The following is an 11289-nucleotide window of genomic DNA, read 5'->3' as shown; positions in this document are numbered from 1 at the left end:
CCTGAGACTTTGCTGGAGTTGTGTATTGGCTTCAGTAGCTTTAGGCGGAGACGACGGGGTTTTCTGGAGATAGTATTATGTCATCTGCAAACAGAGGCAATTTGACTTCCTCTTTTCCTAACTGAATATCCTTTCTTTCTTTCTCTTGCCCAATTACCCTGGCCAGAACTTCCAATACAATGTTAAATAGGAGGTGAGAGAGGGCATCCTTGTGTTGATTTTCAAAGGGAATGCTTCCAGTTTTTGCCCATTCTTATGATACTGGCTGTGGGTTTGTCATAAATAGCTCTTATTATTTTGAGATACATTCCATCAATACATAGTTTATTGAGAGGTTTTAGCATGAAGGGATGTTGAATTTTGTGGAAAGGCCTTTTCTGTATCTATTAAGACAATCATGTGGTTTTTGTTATTGGTTCTGTTTATGTGATGGATTGTGTTTATTGATTTGTGTATGTTGAACAAGTCTTGAATCCCAGGGATGAAGGTGATTTGATTGTGGTGGATAAGTTTTTTGATGTGCTGCTGGATTCGGTTTGCCAGTATTTTACTGAGGATTTTTGCATTGATGTTTATTAGGAATATTGGCCTGAAATTTAATTTTTTTGTTGATGACCCATCTCTTTAATCACAACTGGAAAACTTTAGAAAGAAATACATTTGGGGAAGGAAAAGAAACGCATATTTCATATTCATGTTTTCTTTTCTTCTTTCTAGCAGAACTAGCCACATACAATTAAGATCTTAATTTGTCTAGATTTTATTTTGTTGCACTTTATTTCTCAGCTGAATCTACCCTCCGTATTAGGAGTTCATTGTTGAAATGCTATGTAATAGTGTAAGGCTGATTGGCATGTCACCTGTACTGCAGCCTAAACACTGTAGAAATGTTTGCAAGTTAATTCTCTTTACATTCCTGAATCATTTGACTCTTCAGAGCCCACAGATGGAGAACAGGAGTTCTGAAGTGGAATACTGTATCCTTTAGATTAAAGTGAAGAGACAGAGAGGAGGGGGACTTAATTACTGTGTATACACTATGCAGCAGATTCAAAAGCCCAGAATATGCTGTTACCCAAATATGCTAAATGGCCGCATCCTATGCTCTCAGAGTACAGTGGTTCTGAGCACGGGTTTTGGGTCATGCCTCCAGGCTCACTTCCTGGTTTTGTTACTTATAAGCTCTAGGGCAAGTTTCTTCACTTTCCTAGCTTCATTTTCCTCAGTTATAAAATCAAGGTCATTCTTGATAGTTCCTACCTCACAAAGTTGTGGTGATTGCATAAAATGACTCATATCAGCTGGGTGCCATGGCTCACGTCTATAATCCCAACACTTTGGGAGGCCTAGGTGGGCAGATCACCTGAAGTTAGAAGTTTGAGACCAACCTGGCTAACATGATAAAACCCTGTCTCTATTAAAAAAATAAGAGGTTGCTCACGTCTGTAATCCCAGCACTTTGGGAGGCTGAGGTGGGTGGATTGCCTGAGATCAGGAGTTCGAGACCAGTCTGGCAAACATGGTAAAAATGCATCTCTACTAAAAAAACAAAAAAATTTTAGCCGGGTATGATGGCGTGTGACTGTAATCCCAGCTACTCAGGAGGTGAGGCAGGGGAATTGCTTGACCTAAGGAGGTGGAGGTTGCAGTGAGCTGAGATCGTGCCACTGCATTCCAGTCTGGGCATCAGAGCAAGACTCCGTCTCCAAAACAAACAAACAAAAATTAGCTGGGCATGGTGGTGCACACCTGTAATTCCAGCTACCTGGGTGGTTGAGGTATGAGAATCACTTAAACCTAGGAGGTGGAGGTTGCAGTGAGCCGAGATAGCACCGCTGCACTCCAGCCTGGATGACAGAGAGAGACTTTGTCTCTAAAACAAACAAATAAACAACTCATAATCACTATGCTGACATATATGATCAGCTTGAAAATTAGGTATTTTATAGCATTATTTCTCCCATCAGCATGTATTGCCAAATTCATAGCTTAAGTGAAATAAGTCAGAACACTAGGATCTTAGATCTATTCAGGAAAAATCTACTTCACAATGACATAACGGTAAGCTCTTTCAAGAGCAATCTATTAGGTTGGTGCAAGGGTAACTGCTGTTTTTGCCATTGAAAGCAATGGCAAAACCTAACCAACCTAACATAAATACTCCTGTTTTGGCCACCATATCTAAATTGGCTTTGGATCAAAGGTCATATATTACACAATTTTGTGTCACCATTCATTCATTCATATATTCACTCAACAACTGTGTGGTGCACACTTCACACAAGGCATGGTTTTTCATATTGAGATTTCAAAGGTTGGATAGGAAAGAGATGATTTCTGCCTTGAAGTTCTCCAGGCTGGGACACAGGAAGTAGACCAGGTGAAACACCAGCCAGGAAGAAGCAGAGGGAGCAGCCTTGGCTACTTTATTTATTTTTTTTCCTGTTGATTTACAAACCTTGACTACTTTAAAGGTTGAAATTATTTTTTATTTTCCTGGATTAGAATAATGTCTATTCTTTTCTCCATATAATAATGTCTATTCTGCTCTCCGTACCCATAGGTACTCCTTCTTCTCTTGGGTCTTTTCCACATCTATAACCTGACATGTGCTAAATTCCAAGTCCTTTCCTTCGTCAGCTGCTGTGGGGACACCTGGAATCCTGGCAAGCAGGGGATATTGTTGCAGTGGGAGGAATCACAAAACACCTGGTCTTGTCCAGTCCTTAGACTCCCCCAGGTGGAGGTGAGAGGTGAGAGGTGAGTGGGGAGGTCGGGAACTCCTAATTCAAGGTTGGTTAGGGGTATTCTTAGCAAACAATTACACTTTACTAGAATATGAAGTAGCAAAGTGGGGAAACACAGAAGGTTAAGCTTACTAAACTTACTAATGATTTATAGGGGAATTTGAGACTCCCCACTAACATGGAATGTAAAAAATGTACATTTCTTGGAAAGAGTCATTTGATAAATATCTGAGCATTTACTAGTACCAGGCACCATTCTAGGGGCTGGGAATAATACATTAGTGGTGGCTGGGCACGGTGCCCCATGCCTGTAATCCCAGCACTTTGGGGAGGCTGAAGCAGGTGGATCATGAGGTCTGGAGTTCAAGACTAGCCTGGCCAACATGGTAAAACCCCGTCTCTACTAAAAATAAAATAATTAGCTGGGCATGGTGGCATGTGCCTGTAATCCCAGCTACTCTGGAGGCTGAGGCAGGAGAATTGCTTGAACTGGGACCCGGGAGGCAGAGGTTGCAGTGAGCCAAGATTGTGCCACTGCACTCCAGGCTGGGTGACAGAGTAAGATTCGATTTCAATAATAATAATAATAATAATAAATCAGTAAATCAAACTGTCAAAGTGTCCTGCCCTCCTTGAATTTTTATTTTACACAGAGATGTGGAGCGCAGGTTTATTGGACAAAAGGTTCTGGGACCCAAACAATGCTTTGCAGTCAAGATACTAAACCTAAGGAGAACTTTAAAAGTCCAAATGACTGATTCCTTCCTTGAGATTCTGACTGGCTGGATCTGTGTTTGGGTTTGAAAATTTATGCTTTGAAGTGCTATTCATATTGACCCAGATTGCGTCTGAAAAAAAGAAGCTGGAGATGAAGTTGCTCTCATCAAGCAAAGCTATGGAAAATTGGTCACCTCCTTCTTTCAGAAACACAACAATGCAATCGTATTTTCAGTTCTGGAAATCCCAAGAGAGAAGCATCAACATCCCTCCTTATTTTTATTAGCTCAGAATCGCACCCCACAAACATTGCTTTAAAAGCACATTTAAACGTATGCCTAAACTGGGTATGATGGCTCTCATCTGTAACCCCAGCACTTTGGGAAGCTGAGGCGGGATGTTGGCTTGAGCTCAGGAGTTTGATACCAGCCTGGGTAACATAGGGAGACCCCCCCATGCCTACAAAAAGTTAAAAAATAAAAAAACTAGCTGGGTGTGGTGGTGTGTGCCTATAGTCTCAAATACTCAGGAGGCTGACTTGGTAGGCTTGCTTGGGCCCAGAAGTTTGAGGTTACAATCATATATGGTCAAACTACTGCACTCCAGCTTGGGGACAGAGCAAGACCACGCTTCTAGAAAAAAAAAAAAAGTGCGCGTGCGCGCGCGCGCGCACGCACACACACACACACACACAAAGAAACACACACATGCCCATATTTTTTAAGTTCTAGAAAGGAGGCGATAGATTATCATACTATCTAACTTGAATCCCCAAATGGTTTCCTAATTATCATCCCAAATAGTAATACTACTATTAATAATATAATGAGTTACTATATACCACTTTATTTTATTTTATTTTAATTTTTTTGAGATGGAGTCTCACTATGTCACCCAGGCTGGAGTGCAGCGAAGCAATCTTGGCTCACTGCAACCTCCACCTCCCAGGTTCAAGCGATTCTTCTGCCTTAGCCTACCGAGTAGCTGGGACTATAGGCGCCCGCCACCACACCTGGCTAATTTTTATTTTATTTTTTTTTAGTAGCGACAGGGTTTGACCATATTGGCCAGGCTGGTATCGAACTCCTGACTTTGTGTTTCACCTGCCTCAGCCTCCCAAAGTGCTGGGATTACAGACATGAGCCACTGCGCCCGGCCTTTAGATACTACTTTATAAGTGTTTTCCCGTGTGATACTTCCAATCACCCCGTGAGTTCTTGTTCTACTCATTTGATCAGTGAGAAATGGAGACGCGGAGGTCACCGAGCTTGCTCAAGGTCACACAAGGGTAGATCCCTGAGCCTACCTCTCAGCCTCGACCGCCGTGGCATTCCACCCTTTCTCCATCGCTTCAACATACCACCCTCATTTCTTGGAATCTCTCCTGTGACCAAAGATGAACAAAAGTTATACATCACTAAAGAGGAAAAGAAACTGCTGGGGAGACTACTGCGCAGGCCATTTGAGTATTTGGGAAGGTCAGCCTTCCTGGGGGGCGGGATCCTTTCTGTCCGCCACCTGCCGGGGACAGAAGTCACTTTACCCGTACTCTACCCCCGGGCTGCGAATTCCGAGAGGTGGCCGCCGCGCCCACGCCCCCGCGGGCCAGGACGCTGGGGCACATGCATGCCCGGCGGGGATCCTTATCTCCTGGCCGCGGATGCACTGCCAGAAACTTGAGGCCGGGGCGATGCCTGGCTCCAGCAGTCTCTGCTGGAAAGACAGTTGAAAAGCTAGAGGGATCTCTTTATTGGTTGAAGACCTTAACCCACAATAGCCCCATGGGGTCTCTCTCTCTCTCCTGTAGTTTCTCGTGTCCTAAAAAGTTGGTCCCAAAGTTTAAGGATGCGGGTGTGTGCGATTGTGCGTGTGACCAGCACAGGGATCTCAGTTCGGGGACCGGGGAATCCCACTGTCCCCCTTCCCAGAGTTGCAGAGACCTTGGCAGACTCCGTGCCAGGACCCGAACCCGCGAGCGCAGGGCAGGCGGGGATTCGGCTCGCGCCCTGGGGCGGGTCTCAGGGGTTTCAGTGGGACCTGCGGCTGGGGACGGCGGACCAGCCGGGCTGGGTGACCGACAGCCTGGCCAGCCACTGGCCAAGGGCGGTTAGGAGGCTTAGGGCCGGCGCGAGTGCGTGCGCGTGTGCGTGAGTGTGAGCGCCTGGGTGAGTGTGGCAGCCTCCCCAACCCCCACCTGTTTGAAATGGTTTTCAAATGCCAAAGCCAGATTGCTCGGTTTCAAAAGTTGCTAACAGTTGGAGTAAAACACGTGTGCGGCCCCCCTGGCGCAAAGGAATCCGCGGAGTACACGGCACTGAGAGAAAAGGAGAAGGGAGGAGAGGGGTTCAGGAAAAGTGAGGGGGAGTTGGCTTCTCCTGGCCGGAAGGTTTTAGGACCCATCGGGAAGCACGTTGGAATCTCTCCCTCAGAGGAGGAGGGGAGGGGTGGGCCGGCCGCTAGCGGCCGCGGGGCGCATGCGCGCGCGTCTCCTGTCGCCGGCCGCTGCGCTCCGCGGCGCGGAATAGAATGAACTGTAACAAAACAAGCCGAGCCTTTGTATCTGCTTAAAGGGGCCGCGGGCACTTACCTCCCGCCCCGCTCCCCCCGGCCCCGCCACCGCGTCTCCACGGCTCCCGGCAACTGGCTGGAAGGGCTTCCTTCACCCTCAGGAACAGCACGCCTACGAGGACAGAAGAGCCCGGCGGGAGTCAGAGAGGAGGCACCGCATTTGTAAAAGGCAAGAGAGAAAGGAAGGAAGGAAAAAAAATAACCCGAGCGGCGCAGAGTGGACTCTGGTCCGGGAGAGCACGGGCGGGCGCTGGAACGTGGACCCAGAGGCACCGGAATGCAAACAAAGCTCGCGGGCGCCGGTGCGGGGCTCGCGGGGAAGCCCAGAAAGTTTGTTTTATGATGGCTTGAGTGCGCGAGCGTGTGCAGGGGAGCGAGGCTGCCAAGTTTCTCTCTCCTGTTTTGTGATTTGGGGAGAGATGTTTCTCCCATGAACCAGTGGAGGCTTGGGGGCTTGTGCTGTGGGGGGCACCTGTCTCTCGTTTAATTTTATTTTTTTGGAGGAGGGGTGTAACTCATCATGTCCAAAGTGATTCAGAAGAAGAACCACTGGACTAGCAGGGTTCACGAATGCACCGTGAAGCGGGGACCCCAGGGCGAACTGGGGGTGACGGTGCTGGGAGGCGCGGAGCATGGGGAGTTTCCGTACGTCGGAGCGGTGGCGGCTGCCGAGGCGGCGGGGCTTCCCGGCGGCGGCGAGGGCCCGAGGCTGGGCGAAGGGGAGCTGCTTCTGGAGGTGCAGGGGGTCCGGGTGTCCGGCTTGCCCCGCTATGACGTGCTGGGGGTCATCGACAGCTGCAAGGAGGCCGTCACCTTCAAAGCCGTCAGACAAGGTAAGGCGGGGCGCGCCTTTGGGGGGCGCCCGTAGGAAAGGACGGCTGTCTGTGGGCTGCCCCTCATCCTCGATTTCCCGCTTTCCTCCTCAGAGCGCAGCGAAGAGAAGTTGAGGCCGTGCGCCCTGTGATGGCGGTGAAATACACAAAGTTGTAGCGAGGTTGTGGGTTGTTTGCCCACCTGCGTTTGGAAGAGGGGGCTGGGTTTGCGCTAGGTGGGGGCGGGGGAGGGGGGTTGGGGTGGGAGGGGGCGGACGTTTTGCAGGCCTGGCTGGCCAACCTGTTATCTCCGCCACCAAGTGCAGCGCAGTCTCGCCTGCATCCGAGGGTGAGTCGGGGAACTGAGTCAGAGGCACAGTGGACGCTGTCCTGGCTCCTCTGGGGAGGGATGCAGTTGGCGTTCTTTGGCCACGAGTCAGTTTCCGTACCTGGTGAGTGGGTATACAGAAAGAGAGGGTCTGCAGTTTATTGGACCTCCCCCATCAGAAAATCTGCTTCACCCCGCGACCCCTCCAGGTGAGCTAGGACACAACTGCCTGGTGATTCCTGAGCCCGCCGCCAGAAGAGCCTGCATTCACCCCTCAGCGGGATGACGCAAGTGTCTCCACCGTGTGGCCTAGCCTTAGGCATGGGACGGGGGAGGGGGTGTTTGCTTTGAGCTCGAATCGGGTCCAAGTTTACCCTGCCACCGCCACCACCATCGTTATTATCGATGATGATAATGAAGCTACTATTCATTGTTGATTTACTACATGCCCGGCTCCGTGTAAAATACTTTACTTGCACTATCTCACTCCGATTCACAACAGTTCTAAGACCCAGTGGTTCTTATATACCCCATTTAGAGATAAGGAAACTGGGATTGACATTGGTTAAGGGACTTGAGTAAGGTCACACAGTTGCCAAAAGCAAGGGGTTGAACCCTTGTTGCAGAGCCTTAAGTATGGAGAAGGAAGGAGTCGGGGAATGACCCTACAGGACTGGAGAGGCTGATTCTGAAGGAGGGAATGGAGGCAAATTCCTCTCTCAGAAATCTGTAGAGGAGGGGTGGCCTTTTAAAAGATGCATTTGGTGGTTGCTGGTGATGGTAGGTCCCTTACATCTCACCTTGGTACAGATAAGGGGCTGTCCTCATATCAACCCAGTGGAGAACAACTGAAGTCTTAAAGGGGTCCCTTGTGCAACCAAGTGCCATGACGCAGATTCTCCCCAGGGAAAGCACCAAAGGAAGTGGTGAAATTGAATGGGATGAAAAGTTCCCATTTGTTTCCATAAGGACAGGCAGTAGCTGGAGGCATGTGTCAAAGGAAGGGCTGGGCAAAGGCAAGCTGGTCCTCTCTTGGAAACAGACATGTTCCAGATGAAATTGAATAGGGGGCAGGGGGACTAGACTGGCCTTTTAGCAGCTTTGGGAGCTGAGGAGCTGACACTAAGCTATGGAAAGCTCCTTGCATTTATGACTTCATTCTCCACCTGGATACCTCCTCCAAGAAGCCCTCCAGTATCCTGCTAGGATGAACAAATTCCTCCTCCTTTGGGTCCCTTTAATGTCTACCTTGTGGTTTTTTACTTACTCTGAACTATGAGTTAGGTCCTCATTTCCATACAAGGTAGTGAGCACATTAAAGGGAGAGATTGTGCCTCATTCCAGGCATATCTCTCCAGGCTTTGCATGAGGTTCAAAACGTTGCCTAGCCTAACAATGCGTCTTCCTCACACTGACTTTCTTGTGGGTATTACATAAGCTAACACGTGGAAAGTTCACCCAGCAGTGCCTGTACATAGTGAGTGCTCCATAAAGATTAGCTATTTATGTTTGAATGGATTTTGAGCAGCTATTTATTTCTGAAACTAGTTTTTAGTATCAGGAACCTGGATAATTATGACTCGATAGAGCTATAGAGAAAATACTGTGTGAAGGCATTTGATGGGAGCAGCTGCAGGTCTCAGTTCAGGACCATTTTGGAGAAAGGGTGGAGGAAGGACAGGGAAGGGTACTTGCCCAACTGGTGGGATGTCTAGCAGTGTCTAATGAGTCCTGAATAGGGGCTGGTTTGCAGTTTGCAGAGTGCAAGATGCTGCATGGCCACCAGTTGGCAAACAGCTGGGAGGTATTGTCCCAGGGCTGTCTCATCATGGAGCTTAAGAAGGCTTGGTGAGATAATCAAAGTGGGTTTGGAATCAGACAACTCAGAGTTGCAAGGAAACTGTAGTGTCTCCAAGTGTTAGCTCTCTTCACCCAGTGTGCACAGATTGTTCACAGCAGGGGCGAGTGTGTGTGTGTATGTATATATGTATGTATGTGAATCTACTTGTAATGGGATAGAAATATGATACTGATTGGGAAACCTGAATGCCGTGGAATTCATTACTATCTGAAAGTGACTATTTCTTTTTTTTTTTTTTTTTTTGAGACAGAGTTTTGCTCTGTCACCCAGGCTGGAGGGCAATGGCATGATCTCAGCTCACTGCAACCTCCCCGCTCCTGGGTTCAAGCAATTCTCCTGCCTCAGCCTCCCAAGTAGCTGGGATTACAGGCGCCGCCACCATGCCCGGCTAATTTTTGTATATTTAGTAGAGACAGGGTTTCGCCATGTTGACCAAGCTGGTCTTGAATTCCTGACCTCAGGTGATCCACCCACCTTGGCCTCCCAAAGTGCTGGGATTACCGGTGTGAGCTACTGTGCCTGGCCCTGAAAGTGACTATTTCATGTAATAATTACATCGGTACAGTTGGATCTTCTGATGTCTTCATTACCAGTAACGATGGGCCCTAGCAACCATTTCACCAGTTTTCTGTTCCCTCTTCCACGTTGAGAATGTGATTTAAACTGTATGACAGAATTGCTCTTAATGTGTCTTCATTACTGTGCCTTATAAAAGCATATCAGGTAGACTCATAAGTCATATATGTAAAGAAAAATGTTACTTTTGTGTTGTTAGTCACTCCCAGGGACATGGGTCACTCTGGATACTGACCGTATAGTGGGAGAAAATTCTGCTCTTTCTACTTCATGGCAGTTCTCTGGAAAGATACATGGACCAAAGCTGTCTGTGGCAGGACTGGATTGTGCAGGAATCAGACTCAGTGGATCTGCCAGGTTGGAGTTGGTTCATTTTAAATGGAGAAGACAGTCCTTTGTCATAAAATGGCTTTACAAAATTATATATAATTATGTATGTGTATTCAGGCATCATTTACCTATAGTAAAGTACATAGATCTTTGATATATAATTTGATGAGTTTTAAGAAATGTATACACTCATGTTAATCACTCAAGATAGAGAACATTTTCATTACCCCAGAAATTTTTTTCATGCTCCTGTCCAGTTAATTCCTCTTCCCCCTGCACTGTAGATTTACCATAGAATACTTTTGTCATAAACTTCATAAAAGTGAACTAATGCAGTATGTACTCTTTTGCGTTTGGCTTTTCATATCTCCAATGTGAAGTTTTGGAGATTTCATATTGGTGGATGTATACTTCATTTGGCTCTTTTTTTATTGTTTAGTAATACTCCATTGTACACACATACCAGTTTATCCTTTTGCTTGTTGATGGATGTTTGGAGTGTTTGCCAGTTTTGACTATTATGATCAAAGCTGCTATTATTAATGTTTTAGTTGCTCTACATCTTTGCCAATCTTTGATTTTGTTTGTCGTTTGAATTTTAGCCATTCTAGTATATGCATGGGAAAAATATAATTAAGGAAATTTTGATACAGGATGTAGGATGCCGCTCATATTATTAAGGTCTTGCCTTAGAGTTACCAGGAGCTTGGCTAAGCTGATGCTTTATGGGTAGTCTCTTTTTTAGTTCTTTCAGTTGGACTCAGATGTTAAAAGCTGAGGTTCAGAGAATTTTGATAACTTTTCCAAGGGTCATACCACAGTGGCAGAAGTAGAGCTGGAACTCAGCTGTGTCTGATTCCAAAACCAGTACTCCTAATTCCTAGGACAGTAGGGTCTCCAAGTCCTCAGATCAGTGGCATTAGTACCACCTGGGAACTTGTTAGAAATGCAGATTACTGGGCCTCACCTTAGTTCTACCAATTCAGAAGCTTTGCAGGGGATGGGGGTGGTGTGGGGTAGCATCCATGGTTTGTTTTAATAAGTCCTCAAGGGATTCTGATGCTCACTCAGTTTTAAGAACCACTGTACTAGGGTATAGACCAAAATTGAGAAGATGACATCAGATGAGGCTGGTGACCTGGGCTCTAGAATAAGCTTGCCGTCAGTCCAGTCATTCTTAGAGCCTAAATTTCTCTACACCAAAAATAAGTGGGTGTGCCTCTTCAGCTTATTTGTGCTCCTTCTGGTGTGCTGCTAAGTGAAATCCTGTGTTTCCATGAATCACCCAGACTCCAAAGGTTTAAAATGATATGATTCTAGTTTCCCAAAGTGGTATATTACAGGTTATGC

At 46.9% G+C, this 11289-nt stretch overlaps 1 protein-coding gene across 50 annotated transcripts in view; it reads left to right on the top strand.

Moving 5' to 3' along the window:
• The first annotated feature begins 5931 nt into the window (after positions 1-5931).
• The window catches only part of MAGI1 (membrane associated guanylate kinase, WW and PDZ domain containing 1), a 672392-nt gene continuing 667034 nt past the window's right edge, over positions 5932-11289 (top strand). For all 50 annotated transcript variants that reach the window (XM_035274562.3, XM_035274561.3, XM_078351435.1 and 47 more), the window contains exon 1: positions 5932-6865. In XM_035274562.3, the coding sequence (XP_035130453.1) occupies positions 6553-6865 (313 nt within the window). In that variant the 5' untranslated portion in view covers positions 5932-6552. The remainder of the gene's footprint in view (positions 6866-11289) is intronic.

The sequence above is a fragment of the Callithrix jacchus genome, chromosome 15 (assembly GCF_049354715.1).
Source record: "Callithrix jacchus isolate 240 chromosome 15, calJac240_pri, whole genome shotgun sequence".
Taxonomy (NCBI): Eukaryota; Metazoa; Chordata; class Mammalia; order Primates; family Cebidae; genus Callithrix; species Callithrix jacchus.
This window is presented reverse-complemented; position numbering and strand designations above follow the sequence as displayed.